The following is a 19,972-nucleotide window of genomic DNA, read 5'->3' as shown; positions in this document are numbered from 1 at the left end:
ATTAGGCTTGCTTGCTTCAGTGACGGAGGACTCCAACGTTCCCCGCCTGCCGCTGCAGGCCTCTGAGCCTGCAGTTTCAAACATTGTAACAAATGTAGACGCTAAACAAAACCCCAGAAACCAGCTTTCAGCTAGCCGGGATCTCAGACCTGGAGTTGATACAGAGTTTCGATTGTAGAACCGAAACAAACCAGATACCTGCTTTCAGGAGCAGAGGCCTAAGAGCTGGAGCTTCAGAGCTAAAGCTGGCTCAGAATAAAAATAAAAAAAAAAGAAAGAAAGAAAAAAAGAAGCAGTTGGGAGCTTCAGTCCCAGCCTGAAAACAGCCCTCAGCCCCTCACCTAGACTGGCCAGGCACCCAAGTGGGGACCCCGACCCTGAAGGGTGTGTGACCAGCTGCAAACAGCCATCATCCCCTCATCCAGGCTGGCCAGGCACCCCAGAGCAGGGTCAATCAGCTCTGTGTGTGACAGGGTGCAGTGCCCCAACCCCCTCACCCCACGGGCCCTGCTCTGTGTGTGACGGGGTAGAGCCATAACCTCCCCATTGGCCCTGCCCTGAGTGTGAGAGTGGCGGTGCCCCAACCCCCAATCTGCCCTGCTCTGTGCATGACAGGGGGCGGCACCCCAACTCCCCAATCGGCCCTGCTCTGAGCCCAACCAGGGGCTGCACCTAGGGATTGGGCCTGCCCTATGCCACCCGGGAGCAGGCCTAAGCCAGCAGGTCGTTATCTCCCAAAGGGTCCCAGACTTCGAGAGGGCACAGGCTGGGCTGAGGGACCCCCGCCCCACCAAGTGCACAAATTTTTGTGCACCGGGCCTCTAGTCAAATATAAATGAGCAAATAAGTAATTAAAATATTAATAATATTTAACAAGCTGAAAGTGTTAAAGGGTGTAAGCCTCTCACTTAGGATATTTCCACGTGCCTAAATTTCCCTCTGCCTACATGCTCTTGCCTGGACAGCCTCTCAACCTCCTCACTCACTCACTTCTACCTTGTCCCTACTCTTTAAAATAGCCTCCTGACTCTTCCTCCTCCATCATTCTTTATCCTTTTACCCTCTTCTTCATGACACTGATTACTCCCAAGCGCTGCTTGTGTGTTTTCTGTCCGCCCTGCGCAAGTGTGGCTCACGGGGGCAGGGACTTTGTTTTGTTCACTGCTGTGTCCTCCCCTAAAAGCACTGGCTCGACACATAGGCTCTTAGAAAATATTTGTTCAAAGAGTGACTGAATGTCTAGCAAGGAGAAGTTATAGGAGGGCTATAGGAGAAACACAGGCTTTCTTTTCCATGATAGTAAAAAGCCCACATAGAAAGTCTAGTGCAGGGAGGGGGGAAGAGCCAGGAGTGTTGGTGGCTTCCTGGACCCGTCTCCAGGTAGGAAGAAGCATGCTGAGGGGGAACTGGTAAAACAAAATACAGTGTACCTGTGAAGGTTCTGAAATTACACTCAGGAGGACTAGGCGCCTTGGTCTCTCTCCCAGACTGAGGGGAGAGAAGGAGAGGAAAGAGAAGATGGGTTTGCTAGGATTTTTCTAGGGGCCTCCATCCAACCACGTGGTCAGACTCTATGGCCACTAGACTCTGGGGCCAACTGGGTTGAAATCTGGCTGCACTCTCCTCCACAGTCAACTAGAGGCAGGCAGCCATTTCAGTGCTCAACCTCCAGCCCACACCTTGAGCAGGTCTGGATGAAAACCCTAAAAGCAGGGTTTTCTCTTGTCTCAACAGAAGAAAGCAAATGACAGAAAGGAAAGCTAAGGATTGAAAGTTGAGCTAACACTGCTTAACTCTTCTTTCAAAAGAAAGCTGTACTGACAGTCATAAAAACGTCCTCTCTCTCCCATCCTTAGCTGACTTCAGAAATAACTGGTTTGACAGCATGAAAGCAGTGTCAATCACCTCATTTACCTGAGCAGCTTTCTATTTTAGCCCAGTTATTGTATAGCACTGGAACAATTATGCATATACCATCAAATATGTGAGACTGACTTGGCTGCATGCATTATTTAATACAAAAGCTGTTTTCAGTCCTCCTAGTTAAGTCTTCATGTAGTCAACCTATTCTCTCACAACACAAAATTAAAATAACAAATAAGTCAATGAAAAGGACCACTACAGCCAGGTGAAGGGAATGTAGGTGAAGGTCTCTGCCATATTCAGGATCACCCAGCTGCTGTTCTTTGATACAAAGGATACCATTTACTAAACACTTTACATTTGTTGAATAACTTTACACATATTAACGCAATCTTCATCACAATCCTAGCAGGTAGGTACTATTAATAATCCCATTTTACACATCCAAGTGCCTTACTCATCCCAGGAAATGGAAACTTAAGTAATTTGCCATAAGTCACTTGGGTAGAAAATGGCAGAGCTAGGATGTGAATCCAGAAGCCATATGTTCCAGATAAAGACAGCATCAATGCTGACCACCATCTGGAAGTGTGCCAATCCAAATGCAACGCCGTTGAAAGGGAACTCACTCTAACGAGGCAGCAGCCTGGTGTTGTGAATGGGAAGGAAACCAATTGCCTAGTGCACAACTCAGTGAACATGACAGTTGTGAGGCGCTTTCCTTACTGCGTGCCAGGTAGATCCAGCAGTGAGCTCCGATTTCTCCAGGAGGACCACGTCCTTCATCCCTGCTTTGGCTAGGTGATAAGCCAGACTCACACCAACACAGCCACCTCCAATGATCACTGTCTCTGCTCTGTCTTTCCATCTTGTTTCTGCGGGTAATGGCGGGTTGTCCTTTCTGGAAGAAAATTTAAAAAAAAAAAAAAAAGAAGGTAGATCTACTAGGCCAGTGATGGCGAACCTCTGACACGCGTGTCAGAGGTGACACGTGAACTCATTTTTTTGGTTGATTTTTCTTTGTTAAATGGCATTTAAATATATAAAATAAATATCAAAAATATAAATCTTTGTTTTACTATGGTTGCAAATATCAAAAAATTTCTATATGTGACACGGCACCAGAGTTAAGTTAGGGTTTTTCAAAATGCTGACACACCGAGCTCAAAAGGTTTGCCATTACTGTACTAGGCTACGGTAGCAACAGTTTTTTGTTGTTGGTTTTTTTTTTTTGTTTTTTTTTAAGGCATCTAAAATCTAACTTAGGCCCTAGCTGGTTTGGCTCAGTGGATAGAGCATCAGCCTGCGGACTGAAAGGTCCCAGGTTCGATTCTGGTCAAGGGCACATGCCTGGTTTGTGGGCTTGATCCCCAATGGGGGACATGCAGGACGCAGTCAATCAATGATTCTCTCTCATCATTGATGTTTCTCTCTCTCTCCCCCTCTCCCTTCCTCTCTGAAATAAAAAAGATATGTATTTTTTAAAAAAAATCTAACTTAGGCAACCTGGTTGTGGGAGGGAGGAGGAGGCATTTGAGCCCCATTCCATGTAATTCTGGTTCATTGTAGATAATTAATATAGTTAAAGAACTGAACAGGTGAATTCTTTTTTTCAGAGGATCTAGAGAATAATTTTTCTCATTCTATTTCAAGGACATACTTATGATCATTTTATCCCATGAAAAACCATGATCATCATGAATTTTAGTACCCATAATTCTTGGGTCACCTCCCTCCACTGTTTTCCAGGTTGAAGAGACCCAGATGGAGTAAAACTTTCTTCCTCATTTAACTTCCTCTCACCGTATATAGGCTTCTCTAATTAAAATCACTGCTCTGTGGTTTACCATTTATTTGCAGGAGCTTCTCCAAGGCATATTGTAAAAAGCGATGTGTAAGGGAGCCACAGAAGAACATATATATATATATATATACACCTGTGTTTGCAGACGCATAGATCCTCTCTGGCAGATACAAAGGCACTATAGCAGGTGACTGGGGAAGGGGTTTGGAGTTGAAGAGACTTTGCACTGGGAACCCTTTGATTCTGTATCACTTTGTACTTTGTGCATGGAAACGAAAACATAAATCAAGAAGAAATCCGAATGCCCGTTTTTCAGAAGCCGAAGCACCCCTAAGGCCAGAGTCCGCCTTAGCCCCTGCTCCCGCCCGGCAGCCGCCGGGTTCCCACTCACCCTTCGTGGCCGCCGACAGAGCGCGGACGGCGGGGGGAGCCAGGCAGCCCTAAGCTCCGCAGCGGGAGGCCCCGCAGCCACTGCACTCCCGGGCGGAGCATGGCGAAGCTGAGAGCACGGACTCCGGCTCCGAGGCGGAGGCTGGCGGGCCGCCCTGGCCGCGGGAGATCCTCCCCCGGGCGAGGGGCGGGCTCCTGGACTTGCGCGCTCGCGCCTGCAAAGCCTCTGCGCTATGGCGCCCGCCGGAGCCAAGAAGGTGAGTTTCCCCAAGTCCGCGACTACTCAGCCCTCAGGCTGCGGGGCTCCCGGGGCGGGGGAGGGGGGGTGCAGCCCGCTGGAGCCCCGCCGGCTCTGCGGCCGGGGCAAGGCACCTGGGCGGCTAAGGCCTCGGTTTATGGGATCGCGAGGCCGGGCGGCCACAGGCCTTGGTGTGAGGACAAGATAGCAAACCTGGGTACCTTTTGTTGAGCCCTGACTCTGAGCGGCCCTGCGCCCAGTGCTTTGAGCACATTATCCCTTCATCTTCACAACTGTTCCCCTTACACGCTTGAGGAAACTGAGGCCCAGAGTCAGAGGACGAACGCAGAGTGGAGCGGGGACGCGCGCCCTCAGACTCAGGGGCCACACTCATCCTCTCCCCCCACCGGCCGCACCCACAGCGCCGCACCCACAGCACTCGCTCTCCTGCCCCAGAGCTCCTTGCCCTCGGGTTTCAGAAGGGCCGCAGTCTGGCTGTCCCAGTTGCCGGCTGGCCTGAAACCAGGCCTGGCCCGGGCAGCCAGACCCTTAGTGGGGTGTGGAGGGAGGGGGCTTGGGGGCCCCTTTGTCGCATCCCACCTGGCAGCCCCGGCCTCCAGGCTCTTTCTCTCAGCCCCTTTCCAGGTCTGGTCGCCAGCTCTTGGCTTTGTTCACCCATTTCGACACCTGGTGTGTGAGTGGTGGGAAGAAGGGGTGACAAAATAAAATTAGGAAGGCCATGAACTTGGACGCAGGACTTGTCCAGAACCTCTCAAAGCAGCCCACCTGAGCCCTGAAATTCATGAGACGGAAGAGAACAATGGGGTGATTTGGGCATGGAAAAGAAATGTGTGCTACCGACTGATTTATACTAAAAAGTTAGGAACAAACAGGACTCCCTACCGTAGCGGGCTCCCTAAGTAAATTAAGGTTCATCCACTTAATAAGTGTTAGCCCCCTAAGGAGCTAAGTATGGAAGCAGGCAAAGTGCTTTGGCAATGTGTTAATTTACAAAAGGAGATATATCACACTGATTGCAACTATATATATACACACACACACTGAGTGGCCAGCTCATTATGACCGGCCAGATTATTATGACCACCCCATCATTACAATAAAGTGAATTAGTTATGCAAATAATAATAATAAAACCTTGAGAGTATTTGCTTAGGAAGTTTTCAATATTCAGTATTTTTGAAAGTGTCAACGAAGTACTGATGGGGTGGTCATAATAATCTGGCCACTCAGTGTATATATACTTATACACACCGTAAGGCAGGACACAATAATAGTAGTCGTTTCATAAGATGAGGAATACGGGTTCAAAAACTTAAAATCATTTTGGACATGTTTTCCTGATTATAAAAGTAAAATATGGGCATTGAAGAAAATGGGTGTAATAAAAACTTAAAGAAGCAAAGAACATTGTGCTGATTTCTTTCTCTAAACTTTCTCTACTACTGTGTTCACTTTTACAGTTCTTTTTTTTTTTTTAACGTTTTGAAAACACGCCGTCTCTGTTCAGTTTCTTCCTGGCATCTACTCTTGCAACACCAAGCTTATGATATACTAATCCATGTTAATGGGTCTCTGGGAGTGAAAATTAAAATGTTAGTGGGAAGGAATTATCCCACGTCTCTTCTCAGCTAACAGGTGCATTTTAAGAGTTTATTCAATTGCCACAGAGGGCACCTCCAACTCTATCTTTAATCCAAAGGAGCAATCCAAAAATGCAGTGGCATTTTTCAGGCATAAGGGGTGATATTTTAGGCAGATTGGGTCTCTGGCTGCCTCCTGCCACAGGGAGGACTCCTTTGGGTATGAATAGAGGTGCCCTGAAGCCAGATCCTAAGTCCTGATGTCCACATACTGATACCTGCAGAAAGGGGGTGTAACTGTCTTAGAGTCATCGTCAGGTCCCAAGTGGGATCACTCCAAACTGAAAGGGAGGATGTAATGAAAATATAAATGTGCTGTAAGTTTACGGTGTTCTCTATTTTACACGGTCCTGTCATTTTCAAACTATCTTTAGATCATATGGGTACAGTAACTGGGGTGGTGAGTACAGCAGTGAAGGAGAGGCTAAAAGATGCTCTGAATTCAAATCTTAACAACTAATTTATTTTGCTAATGGCAGTTTAGAAAATTGGCAAACTTAAAATATTGGACAAATATCTAGACAACAGATGAAAATGTTTATTTGGTATTATGAAGATACCATCAAAATATGTACTATAATTTTTTAAAAACCTAGCAAATTTTCTGTTAGAATATATATATATATATATATATATATATATATATATATATATATATATATATATATTTCCCTTCTCAGGACCAAATTTGAAGCGTATGTGAGACATATGACATTTTCAAAATGGTCTTGTCTGTCTGTGAACCCTGCATAGTTTATTAAGGGCTTACTCTTTGTTAGGTGCTGTAGGAGGTAGTAGGAATAGAGACAAGGTACCTGAGCCTCAAATATCTTACAGCCACACAGAGGAGACAGGTAAGTAAGCAAATACTGCAGTGCAGGCAATGGATGCAGGAATGGAGGGTGTTTGGATTTCAGCAGGACACAAAGGAGAGGTTATTGCAAATCAGAGTGGGACAGGCAAGGCTTTGCTCTGGCAGCAATGGGACATAGAACAGGGGGCTGGAGGGAATTGGAGGTCATTTCAATAATCCAGGCACAGTGAGAGTGGGGGGACAAAAATAAAAAATGTTAAATAGATCCACTTGGTTTGGATATGGGTGGTGAGATAATAACTAATAACACTTAAATTGTATACCAATGTTTTTCCTTCTAAAAGTGTTTGATGTGTACTATTAAATTTGATTCTTAACATAGTTCATTGAAGTATGTTAGATATTCAAGATGAGATTTTATACAGGTGACTTATACCTCTAATTCTCTCTTCTATACCCCTCTGCAGCATTTATCTATTACACTGTCTTGGGATGATTTGCTGACCCACTGGCCTTCCCCAGGGAAGCCAGACTTTGAGCTTCTTGAGGGCACAGACCTTGAGTTATTCCAATGCTTATCCTGCTTGCCTAGCACTGCACCTGGCATGTGGGAAGGTCTCACTGAAAGTTGAAAGCTTCAGTCCTTTTTTATGTTTCAAAGTACAAAACGAAAAGAGCAAACTGTACTTTATGGACGGAGTAGAGAGATAGGTGAGAATCCTGGTAAATGTTAACATGTCTTCCACCTTCCGCTAAAATTCATCTTTAGATATGAAATATGGAAGGCTCACCAGAATTAGGGACTCTCCCTCTGACAAACAGCACTTATGGTTAACACAGCAGGGCTCCATTCTGCTTCTCTCCATAGGAAAACGGAGATGGTGTGGATATGGTAGCCTGGTACGTCGCCTCTGGTGTACATTTCATGGGGAACTGGAGGCTTTTCTCCCCCATTTATGCATTGCTCTGTGTCCAGCTGTAGGCAAGGCTGGCATGAACTGGCCTTGCATTTTCACTAAAACGGTATATCTTCAATTAATGCAGTCTATCCACGAAGAATAGGGATCACCATGGGGTGTTTGCAGTTGTCACAGGTGTTCAGGGAAGGCCTCTCTGAAAAGATGACACTTGACCAAAGACCTGAAGGAGGTGAGAGGGTGAGCCATGCAAGTATCTGAGGGAGGCAAAATTTAGACCTTGGAAACCATAACCCTTAGATAAGTGCTCTGGATACAGACTTTTATTTAATTTCTGAGTGGGCTGATGAGAAAGGTGGCAACACAGGAAAAGAATAGGATAGGAATTTAGAAGATCTGAACTAGGCTTTGTTACTTGCTTAGCTCTGTGATCTTGGGCAAGTCTCACATAGCCTCTGTGAACCTGTTTCCTCATTTGCAAAATGCCCCGCCTCACTCACAGAACTGTTGGGAGCACCAAATGAGAGCATGTGTATAAACATGCTGGAAAGCATAGGGCATACTTATCAAATGTTGAGAGCATTATGTTCTGTGGTTTACACACAAAAACGAGTTTTTCTCACCCAATAAGAGGACTAGCAATCCATGGCTGCTGCAGCTACTCAGAGATGTCGTTAAGATACCAGGCTGCTGTTACCCTCTGCTCCACCAGCGTCAGCACGCGGATTTCAATGGCACGGTGGCAAGGTGACTGCTGTATTTCCAGGGCTTATGATGACATTCCAGTCAGGAAGGAAAAAGTGTCAGGATGGAAGGGAGTGGACATCTGTGTCAGGAAAGCAATACTTTTCCAGAAATCTTCAGCGGACTTCCACCCATGTCTCCCTGGGCAGCACTTGTCAAATAGCCATCCCAGCAGCAAGGGATCCCTGGGAAGTTTTAAAAAGTTGGAAGCATTGTCTCCCCAAACAAAATACATTAGCAAAGAAGAGGAGAGAAAATGCAAATTAGTTAAGCAACCAGCAATGTCTGCCACAAACATATCGACAACCAAAAGAACTATTATGGAATCATCATTTTCACTACATTTTGACTCAGATTAAATGTTATGAGAAACAACAGTAACAGCACTCTGCACTAAACAAGTCCCTGGATTGTCCAAGAAACAACAGTGTATCCAATCTTTCTGAAATATTATTAAACATTGGTGACTGTAACAGAAGAGGAGCTGTGAGAACAACATACTATCTTTCTGAAAATCAGATACTGCTTATTTGGGGGAAAAGAGGGGCCTTTGGTGATTTTTCTTTTTCTCCTTCAGGGAATTTTGGAACGTCTGGAGAGTGGGGAGGTTGTGGTTGGAGATGGCGGTTTCCTCGTAACTCTGGAGAAGAGGGGCTATGTGAAGGCTGGGCTCTGGACTCCGGAGGTCGTGGTAGAACATCCAGATGCAGGTCAGTGCCAGCATCTCTGGGAGTGCTTATCTGGGTGACATTTTGAGTACATCTGACTGAGAGAAGATAAAAAAAATAATAGCACATATTTTCTAAGGACTGTTTCACTTGTCAAAATAGCCAAGATGTGGAGACAGTGACAGTACATGGTCTGAACAAATAGAAGGAAATTCTCTCTCTCTCTCTCTCTCTCTCTCTCTCTCTCTCTCTCCTCCCACCACCATGCACACATATTTGCATCTTTACATATAGGGACTACTAAAATATAAATCCTACTATGTGTCTCATAAATATATAGCTTTTGGATATTTAAGAGTTTCCTTAATATAGTAAAACTGTTATTGCTTCATATTCATCCTTCTAGTTAATTTGCATATTGTATTATAACAGTGTGTTTGGTAAGGATGATTAATGGTATCCACCAGCTTAACAGAGCATAGACAATAGACAGCCAGGTTCTGTTGCGGGGGGCAGGGGCGGGGGGGGGCGGTGAAGAAATAAACACAGTTTTCCTCATTCTACTTTGAGGACTGTAAGCAGACCAGCTAGATTCTTCATGATACTGGAAACTGAATAAGCTCTCTCTAGACCAAGAGACCAAGAACAATTGGCCAACTAAGCTTTAATCTCTGCATGAGTCTTCACCAAGCCGTGAGGCCCAGCAGCAAGATACTATGAGGCTACTCTAAACAGCCCTGATTTGGTATGGTCTTTGCTATGTCTGTCCTTGAATTTTACTGACCTTAATCTGCAATTCTTTTTATAAGTACTAGATTTGAAATTGTGTATGATTGGAAGAGAAGTGGGCGAGCTGCTGCTGCTGAAAATTATAGCTTATGTGATTTTTAATGTCTTAATTCTAATTTAAAAAACTACTCTGTAGTTGTTCAGCTTCACATGGAATTCTTGAGAGCAGGAGCAAATGTCATGCAGACTTTCACCTTTTCTGCCAGTGAAGAAAAGTTGGAAAGCAAGGTAAGTAGTGGTGCTAGTTGGTTGGGGGACAGAGTGGGGGGTGGATGGGTAGGGACCATGTATAATAAAAATAACCTCTCAATGGGAAGCTGTGGAATTGACCTGATGTGTTACTACAAACTCCACATAAAATATCCATTAAGTAATTAATTATTATGTAGGTGCATATATAGAAAATAAATGAGCTTTTTCTTTCTCTTTATCTAGGGGAAGGGAGGGCATAGGACTGGGAAACAACAGGCCATTGGAAGGACACAGCCATTTTTCTGTGCTATTATTTTTTATAAAGAAAGAACATTTTATAGATGCTCTTTTTACCTCCCTATTTCACATTCTTCTTTTCTGACTTGTCCATCTGGAGACAGGGTGGTCCTAGGGCTCACGGCAGTGGCCTTGGAATGAGAAGAATTGAATACCCGACTTTGCCACCTATTGGCTGTGTGACTTTGTGTAAGACACTTAACTACATGGAGTACTGTTTTTTCCTGAAAAATGGAGATAACATGCTTAACTGCCTAGGGTTGTTGAGAAAGGTGAATATGGTGAAGAATGTGGAAGTATTGTGAGATATTCTGCAAATGTAAAATGTTAATACTTATAAATGTTAATGCCCAACCAACCAACACTTATTGAGTGCCTGTTATAGTGCAATCCCTATGCCAGATACAAAGAGGGTACAAAGGCATAGAGCCTTTTCTGTCGTGGCTTGCGGTCAAGTGTGGGAGGCAAACAAATATGCTAAAATCCAATGTGGTAAGTACAATAATGGAATTAAACCTCACTGGTAGTAGAGGAGATGGTACCTAACTCTGCTGATCTTCTCGAATTGCAGTTAAAACCAGCAACTTTCCTCATCTTACTTGCTCCTTTCCCCCTTTGTTATAGATTATAATACACCTTTAAAATGCCAGGCTCACCATCTTACTTCTTGCTCTCTAACCTCAGTGGGAAGATGTAAATGCCGCTGCCTGTGACCTCGCCAGAGAAGTGGCTGACAAAGGTGATGCTTTGGTAGCAGGGGGTATCTGCCAGACAGCAATATATAAACAGGATGCGGATGAAGCAAGAGTTAAAAGACTTTTTCGACTACAAGTAGAGGTTTTTGCCAGGAAAAATGTGGACTTCTTGATTGCAGAGGTAAGTCTAGTGTTATAGGGAGAGTGTTAAACTTATTGACAAGTATAACTGAACAGTCTTCAACTTCCATGAGAGTATTGGATTGCCTTATGCCCTCATTCCCTACGATGGTCAAAGGTTTATTTAAATGCACTATAGTCAACATCCTCTCACTCGGACGCTCTGTTCTCTGTGAAGCCAACGGACAGACCCAGGAGAGGCCTAGCCTTTGCTTTTGTAGGGCAGGGTGGTTGCAGCAGCTGACTCTCAGGAGACACTGTAATATGGGGTCAGAGAGAGGGGACAGGGATTCAGGGAGTATCTTCCCCTGAAGGAGGGACAGGCTACAGAAGGGATTAAAGCCCTGGGGGTAGGTGGATGCTCAGGCTCCTCCAGAACCCACCAATAATCCTCAGTACCAGTAGTTCCCTTGCTCTCCTCCATCCTTGCTCCCTCTTGCCTCTCTGTTTCCACTTAAATTATAACATGTGAGCAATATTTTAAAGAAAGAAACAGTAAGAATCAGTTATTGATTGTAGGCCCAAAACATTCTCTTCCTGCCTCTTCCAAAATTAAAAAGCCCTCATTCACCATTTACCATTACAATTGCTAGAGTCAAGTCCTCAATCCAAGCCTTCACCTCAACAAGGACAACAGCCTACCAACTGCTATTTCCCCAATCACTCTATTGAGCCTATTGAAAACCTTGCTTCCTCAGCCTTCTGAAGGCTCAGGGCCACCTACAGCAGAGCACGGACACACCCATATCTTTTGACTCTGTCATCCTCACACACTGCTTCTGCAGAATCTGTTTCTAAATCAAGAAGGAAGAAGCGGGGAGATTTCTGCTAGCTTTTCTTCACCTAAGTTCAGCTTTTCGACTGTGGCACTTAAGGGAGTTCCTGAGAGGCACCCTGCAAATGTCATAAATTTATCAAACAGGGTGTCCTGTCCACCATTCACAAAGAAACTCGGTAGCTATCCCTCCCCACTCTGTGCCTCTGTGTTCTCATCTACGGAAATAATCATATTTCCAATCCTCCTTTATGGAACACTTATGAATATCTAACTAGAAGGGAATATAAAAGCACTCTGAGGTAGTAACAAACTACTCATTATTACCCCAATCCCATAAAAGATGAGTTCAAAATTTATTAACTTTTGCTCCTTCAAAATTATGATTTTTTAATACTCAATTATTTAAAAACCTTTGTGTTTTTTAGATGACATATGAGCAGAAATCTATATACAGGTGTGGCAAAAGTAGCCTTATAGTTGTGAGTAGGTGAAACACAGAGTTTACTATTGTATTATTTATTAAGTATTGCATTATTTTCCATACAAACAACTATAAAACTATTTTTGCCCCACCCTGTATTGTTAAAGGAATTAAAATATTTACTCAGAAAGGTATTCTTTAGTCAGTCTGAGAGAGACACATTCCTTAGCAAGTTTATTACATATTATATACTCGGTTATTTTTATAACAACAGTTTTGCAACATTTACATTCTACCACTCAAAATCTGCTTTATATTTGGACCAATAGAAAGCAATGCAATTTCTCTTAGTATTTTGAGCATGCTGAGGAAGCTGTGTGGGCTGTGGAAGTCTTAAAGGAATCCGGGAAACCTGTGGCAGCTACCATGTGCATAGGCCCAGAGGGAGACAAGAATGACGTAACACCTGGAGAATGTGCTGTGAAGCTGGTGAAAGCAGGTAATGTGGACTCATAGTGTGATAAGCTGCTCAGTTGTTGTTTATGAAATTCAGCAAACTTTGCCTAACATTGTCAGGGCAGTTCAGAACTAAAAAAATGAACTGGAATTGTTTTCCTCATCTGTAACACTTGGGAGGCAGAGAGAGATGGAAACCTCTAAGGCACCTTCTAACTGTCAAAAAATAAAAAAGTAAAAATAAAATGTGCCTGGCCAGTGTGTCTCAGTGGTTGAGCATCGACCTGTGCATCAGGAGGTCACAGTTAGATTCCCAGTCAGGGCACATGCCCAGGTTGTGTCTCAATCCCCAGTTGGAGGCATGCAGGAGTCAGCCGATCAATGATTCTCTCTCATCATTGATGGTTCTCTCTCTCTCTCCCTCTTCCTTCCTCTCTAAAATCAATAAAAATATATATATATTTTAAAATGTAAACATTTTTTATGTCTTTGCATAGGGGCTTCAATCGTTGGCGTGAATTGCCGATTTGGGCCCGGGATCAGCTTGAAGACAATGAAGCTCATGAAGGAAGGCCTCCAAGCTGCAGGATTGAAAGCACATCTGATGGTGCAGTCTCTGGGGTTCCACACACCTGACTGTGGCAAAGGAGGGTTTGTGGATCTCCCAGAATATCCCTTTGGTAAGCTCAGGCGCATATTAGAGGTCCCTGAGATTTCCTGTTGTGACAAAATGGAAACAGCGATAATGAACAACTATGGTTCAGTCTTACAATTCAAGACTGCCTAAGCCAAAAACATGCAATGTTAACCAAAAATGAGCTATCTGAAGAATGCATAATCTAAAATTTACAGGTTTTTAATTTGAAAAAATAACAACCAACATTCATCAGAGCATCTATAATCTGAAAATGGAGATGGTAACAGAAATGCCGTAACTATTACATTCTAGGACTGGAGCCCAGAACTGCAACCAGGTGGGACATTCAAAAATACGCCAGAGAGGCCTACAACCTGGGGGTCAGGTACATCGGCGGGTGCTGTGGATTCGAGCCCTACCACATCAGGGCGATTGCAGAGGAGCTGGCCCCAGAAAGGGGCTTTTGGCCCCCCGCTTCTGATAAGCATGGTATTTGGGGAAGTGGCCTCAATATGCATACCAAACCCTGGATTAGAGCCAGGTAGGAATTTTTACATTAACAACACTATTTTCCTCAAATCTTATTTTATTTATTAATGCACATACTATGCATGCCTATGATAATAAAAAGTCAGGAAGTGAATTGTATAAAATGAAAAGTACAAGTTGCTTCCCTCCTGACACCAGTCCCAGTCCCAGAGATATCCTGCTTGGCATTTATGTTTTGAAGTCTTGTACCTCCATTTCTTGTTTTATCAATTGTAAGTGGTAATTGCCTTTTGTGAAAGCTGAGGAATTTAAATCACATGATCATCCCCTTTTCTGGTTCTCCTTTTCCTAATTTGACTTATTACATTTTTATTTTTTCTGTTGATTGTCTTTATAAGTTTGAATTTCATATTTAACCACTTATTCCTTAATCCATCAACATGAGGCAGTATCTGCTTATTCCACTCCTGCTGCCCCCTACTTTTTCTCACTTACCTTTTTCTTGGTTTCTTTAAGTTATACCATTACTTTTATATTATCAAGATTCATAACCATTGTATTTTGCTCTGTAATTATAGTTAAGTCCTCCAAGATTTGTCTGTAAGTTTATTCTAAAAATGTAAATAACATTTACAATATTACTATAATTGTCATATTAAACAAGCAGGACTCATAAAATACAAATCAGAACACAACTTTATTTTTGTCTTCATCTGTCTATATATAAATTTCTAATTAACTTCCTTTTTCAAAATTGTTGAAAGAAGAATAACAGGTCTTTGCCTTCTCTAATATCTTCTTATTCCTAAATTACACTATTTGTTACAATCAATCCATTTCATCATTGAAGACATTGGGGAGGGGGGAGAGGGGGAGGACATTACTGTTCTATTTGCATCTCTGATTCTCTCTGTCTCTCTCTTCAATAGAATGTCATTCCTTTCCCATCTTCCAAAAATAGTCACAATATCTGCTGTCTCCTCTTTTCTATTCAGTGCTAGTATATATTTAATCCATTTTATACTTCTTTATCCATTTCACTGGGATTTAGAATACTCTTCATTTTTGAACTGGAATGACTTTCCTAATGTAAATTTATTTAGATTGTAAAAGTAGACAAGAAATCATTTATCCAAACATTTTTTGGGGGAGATATAGACATTTATTACAGAAGATGGTTTTAATACTGTAGATATCATACTTAGAAAAAAAGTACTCAATCTATATACATAAAAACCTAAGCGACCGGTCACTATGATATGCACTGACCACCAGGGGACAGATGCTCAATGCACATGATCAGGCTCCCTCCTGTCTGGATTGGGCCTGCAGGGATCAGGCTGAAATCGGCTCTCCAACATCCCCCAAGGGGTCCTGGATTGCAAGAGGGCACATGCCAGGCCGAGGGACCCCACCGGTACATGAATCCATGCACTGGGCCTCTAGTATAAGTATAATTAAACGAGGAAGAAAGCATACTTTAGTGATGATTGATATCCTTCAGATAAGTGAGAAACAATTTATTTTAATTATCATTGTCCAAAAAAAAAATTATCATTGTCCAGGTGACTTTAAAATGCATTAGCCACTAAAGAGAAAACATTATTCTCTAGAGCAGGGGTGGGCAAACTTTTTGACTCGAGGGCCACAATGGGTTCTTAAACTGGACCGGAGGGCCGGAACAAAAGCATGGATGGAGTGTTTGTGTGAACTAATATAAGTTCAAAGTAAACATCATTACATAAAAGGGTACGGTCTTTTTTTTTTTTTAGTTTTATTCATTTCAAACGGGCCGGATCCGGCCGGTGGGCCGTAGTTTGCCCACGGCTGCTCTAGAGTAAAGCCACACACTCCTTGAACCCTGAACTCCCAAACATACTGATGTTTACAGATATTTGTGATTACACAGAAACCTGTATGCACCCAGATTTCTGACATTTTTATCAACCCAACATATTAATTTATTCATTGTTTCATAAGTAAAGGGGGAAAATAACTAAAATTATATTTAACACAAAGGCCTGTGACCAGGAACCTTTGTACTCTTTCTAAAAGCAGGGAATAAATACTGACAAAGTTATTTGAATTCTGCTTTTAGTTACTTTTTTAAGAATTATATTTTGGCTCATCGCATTAAAAACCATCTTCATAGCCCTAGCTGATTTGGCCCAGTGGACAGAAAGTTGGCCTGCAGACTGAAGAGTCCCAGGTTCAATTCCCGCCATGGGCACATGCCTGGGTTACGGGCTCGATCCCCAGTAGGGGACATGCAGGAGGCAGCCGATCAATGATTCTCTCTCATCATTGCTGTTTCTATCTCTCTCTCCCTCTCCCTCTCTAAAATCAATAAAAATATATTTAAAAAATATTTCTTAAAACAGACAGACAAAAAAGCCCATCTTCATAGACTTGTTATTGCATTAAAATATTGAGTAGAACCCTGCTACAAATTTCAGAATGAATATCCTATATAATAAAAGCCTAATATGCTAAGTGTTCAGTCATCCATTCAACCAATCAAAGCATAATCAACACTAATAAAAGAGAAAAATGGTAATTGGCGTACGAGCTACCCTTTTCATTGGCTAATCAGGGCTATATGCAAATTAACTGCCAACTAAGATTGGCAGTTAACTGCCAACAAGATGGCGGTTAATTTGCATATGTAGGCACAATGCAGGGAGGCGAAAGGGAAAGCAGGAAGAAGCCCCCTGCCACTGACAGTGATCAGAAACCCAGGGGGGAGCTAAGAGCTGGGGGGCAGGGCAAAGGCGGCCCTGGGGCCGCCTTTGCCCTACCCCCCTGCCATGATCGGAGAATCAGGTGCCTTTTCCGCCCTGGCCAGTGATAGCAGGAAGTAGGGGTGGAGCCAGCAATGGGAGCTGGGCACGGTCGAAGCTGGCAGTCCCAGGAGCTAGGGGTCCCTTGCCTGGGCCTAAAGCGAAGCCCACGATCGCGGGGCCGCTGCAGCTGCGGGTCCCTGCTGCCCAGGCCGGATGCCTAGGCCAGAGGCGTCAGGCCTGGGCAAGGGGCCGATCCTGCGATTGGAGGGTGATGGGGGTCAACGCCTGAGGGCTCCCAGTATGTGAGAAGGGGCAGGCTGGGCTGAGGGACACTCCCCCCCCACACACACCCAGTGCACAAATTTCGTGCACCGGGCCCCTAGTCTATAATAATAAAAGCATAATATGCTAATTAGACCAGACGTCCTTCCGGACATCCTCCTGGATGAAGCCAGGGCTGCGAGGGAAGCCTGGGTCCTAGGTGCCAGAGGGAAGCCTGTGCTGGAAGAAGGGGAAAGAAGGCCTACTCTTGCACGAATTTCGTGCATTGGGCTTCTAGTATGATGATATGCTAAGGCCGCTCAACTGCTCACTATGACATGCACTGACCACCAGGGGGCAGACACTCTGACCGGTAGGTTAGCTTGCTGCTGGGATCCAGCTGATTAGGACTGAGCAAGATGAGCTGAACATGCCCTGGAGCCCTACTGCGGTCCCCCTCCCAACCCCCCCAACTGGCCAACCTCCCACATCCCTCCCTGGCCCGGATCTATCATGCACTGGTGGGATCCCTTAAGCTTCTAATACCTTAGAAGCTTAAGAGCAGCTAATTGAATAGCAATTAATATCATAATCTTGAAAACCAGACAAACCTGAATTTAAGTCCCTTGGCCTGGCCTGCACCCTCTCGCAATCTGGAACCCCTCAGGGGATGTCACAGAGCCAGTTTTGGCCCAATCCCACAGGCCAGGCCAAGGGACCCCACTGGTGCACGAATTCATGCACCAGGCCTCTAGTAAGTCTATAAAACTCAAACACATTGTCTTTTTCTGACAGGTGGTATGAAGCCTTATGATTGTTACTGAGGATAGAAATTTGAGAAAGACCCCTGGCATGAATGGATATGAACACAGTTGTTCTGTCTTTACGTTGAAACTGAATCTCTAGTTTATCCTGATGATTCACCTAACTTATATGTATTAGATATATATATATGATACAAATCTTTAAATTAATTAACTATATATTTTTTAAAACACAGGGCTAGAAAGGAGTATTGGGAAAACCTGCTGCCAGCTTCTGGCAGACCTTTCTGTCCTTCGTTGTCAAAGCCAGACAGCTAAGGAGCAGTGACAACCCTGGAATAATAAAACAGAAAGAAACCCCCCTCGAACCTCATCTGGATCCCTCCTCATCTTTATCATCAGCCCACTGTGATGTTTCCAGCCGCTGAACAGCTCATGTGAGGCAGCCCCTTCAGTGAATTCTACATGCGAGCATCCCACTCCTGACGGATGCTGCAGAGGACACAATGGTGATGAGAAGCGCTCCTTGTTCTCAGTATTTACTGTCCAGGAATTCTGCAGTACATTGTTTTTCAGATTATCAAGAATAGCAAAATAAATAAATAAATAAATACCTTAGAAGCTTAAGAGCAGCTTATTGAATAGCAATTAATATCATAATCTTGAAAACCAGACAGACCTGAATTTAAGTCCCAGGTCTGCCCCTGTTTGCTGTAATGATAGTGCCTAGCATATATGGTTGTCATGTTTATTAAAGTGATAAAAGGTTCCAACAACAGAATGTGGTAATAGACATTTGTTATAATAGACTGTTCTACTGCATGAGTTTATTCCAATCATGTGTAATAGTTCTAACCTAGGAGTTTCAACTTGTAAGGTATAAATAAAAAATAATTTTATTTTTTCCAAAAAAAAAAAAAAGAATAGTGAAACTTGTCTTTGGGATGAATTAGAGATTTAAAAACAATCAGAAGTCACTGTGCACGAATCTAGTGATTAATTCAGGTGACTAAGCTAGGTGCTTGAGGAAGATAAAGTGGCATTCTGAACTAACACACCGAGTCTGCTTTTCTTATATGATTTGTATAATGATTCCAAAGGCAGTCCTGAAGGAAAAGAAGCAAAAACCAATTTGAGCAATGGAAGGATTGTTGAAATAATTGTATAACCTTCCAAAGTGATTACTTTTGAAGATGATTTTACTTACAGGTGACAGGGTCTAGAGTTTTTTTAATGTCTTTATAATCATAAATAGCTAGATTACAAAATATTTAGGGACAAGGACCATATGGTATACTTCTTATATTTTTCCTTATAGTATTTAGCATTGTGCTAGGCATAATAATAGATGCTTAATAATAAACAGTAAATAAATACTTACTGTTTAAAATAAGTAAAAACAAACAGTTTTAGAAGACTTAAAAAGTCAGAGTTCAAATCTATCTTGGTCTAATATTTTCTTGACTTATTTTCTATGTACCGATTTCTCTCTGTTTTTCAAAATAATGTATCAACTTTTGAAAATTAATAAAAGTAAAAATAATATACCTCTTACAGTGTTAAAAATTTTATGGCTCTTTCTTTGAAAATAATAACAAATATTTATTACTTATATTCTAGACCAGCCGTGGGCAAACTACGGCCCGCGGGCCGGATCCGGCCCGTTTGAAATGAATAAAACTAAAAAAAAAAAAAAAGACCGTACCCTTTTATGTAACGATGTTTACTTTGAATTTATATTAGTTCACACAAACACTCCATCCATGCTTTTGTTCCGGCCCTCCGGTCCAGTTTAAGAACCCATTGTGGCCCTCGAGTCAAAAAGTTTGCCCACCCCTGCTCTAGACTCTTGCTTTTCTTTCTCAGTGTGAGAGTGAATGCTCACAATTGTCTAGTAGATAAAGTAACAGCTTGTCTAGTAGATAAAGATCGTGTAAAAGGGCAAGAGCAAGAGCTAAGAGGCTACCTAGGGAGAAGGGGCCATCCTCCGATCTCCCTTCCCTGTGTCTGCACTAGTACGAATGAAAACTTTCATCCAGTTTCATACCATAGAGTTTAGAAATAGTGTAGTAAATAAACAGGAATTATATATGGTGGTTGATAAGTAAATGTTTTAAAATCTAGGTCCCTT

The 19,972-nt window shown here is 43.0% G+C and overlaps 2 protein-coding genes across 2 annotated transcripts in view; one reads left to right on the top strand and one right to left on the bottom strand.

Moving 5' to 3' along the window:
• The window catches only part of DMGDH (dimethylglycine dehydrogenase), a 54,750-nt gene extending 50,499 nt beyond the window's left edge, over positions 1-4,251 (bottom strand). The window contains exons 1-2 of the mRNA XM_059694244.1: positions 4,059-4,251; positions 2,590-2,764 (exon numbers count right to left, since the gene is read on the bottom strand). Of these exons, the coding sequence (XP_059550227.1) occupies positions 2,590-2,764; positions 4,059-4,159 (276 nt within the window). The 5' untranslated portion in view covers positions 4,160-4,251. The remainder of the gene's footprint in view (positions 1-2,589; positions 2,765-4,058) is intronic.
• Positions 4,182-19,388, top strand: BHMT2 (betaine--homocysteine S-methyltransferase 2). The gene is made up of 8 exons (XM_059694247.1): positions 4,182-4,314; positions 9,009-9,141; positions 10,025-10,116; positions 11,062-11,253; positions 12,803-12,950; positions 13,405-13,587; positions 13,857-14,085; positions 18,078-19,388. The coding sequence occupies exons 1-8, from the start codon at positions 4,291-4,293 to the stop codon at positions 18,157-18,159; spliced, it is 1,083 nt and encodes a 360-aa protein (XP_059550230.1). The 5' UTR covers positions 4,182-4,290; the 3' UTR covers positions 18,160-19,388.
• Positions 19,389-19,972: the final 584 nt, after the last annotated feature.

This window comes from Myotis daubentonii, chromosome 4 (assembly GCF_963259705.1).
Source record: "Myotis daubentonii chromosome 4, mMyoDau2.1, whole genome shotgun sequence".
Classification (NCBI taxonomy): domain Eukaryota; kingdom Metazoa; phylum Chordata; class Mammalia; order Chiroptera; family Vespertilionidae; genus Myotis; species Myotis daubentonii.
The sequence above is the reverse complement of the archived record's forward strand: the minus strand, read 5'-3'. Positions and strand labels throughout refer to the sequence as shown.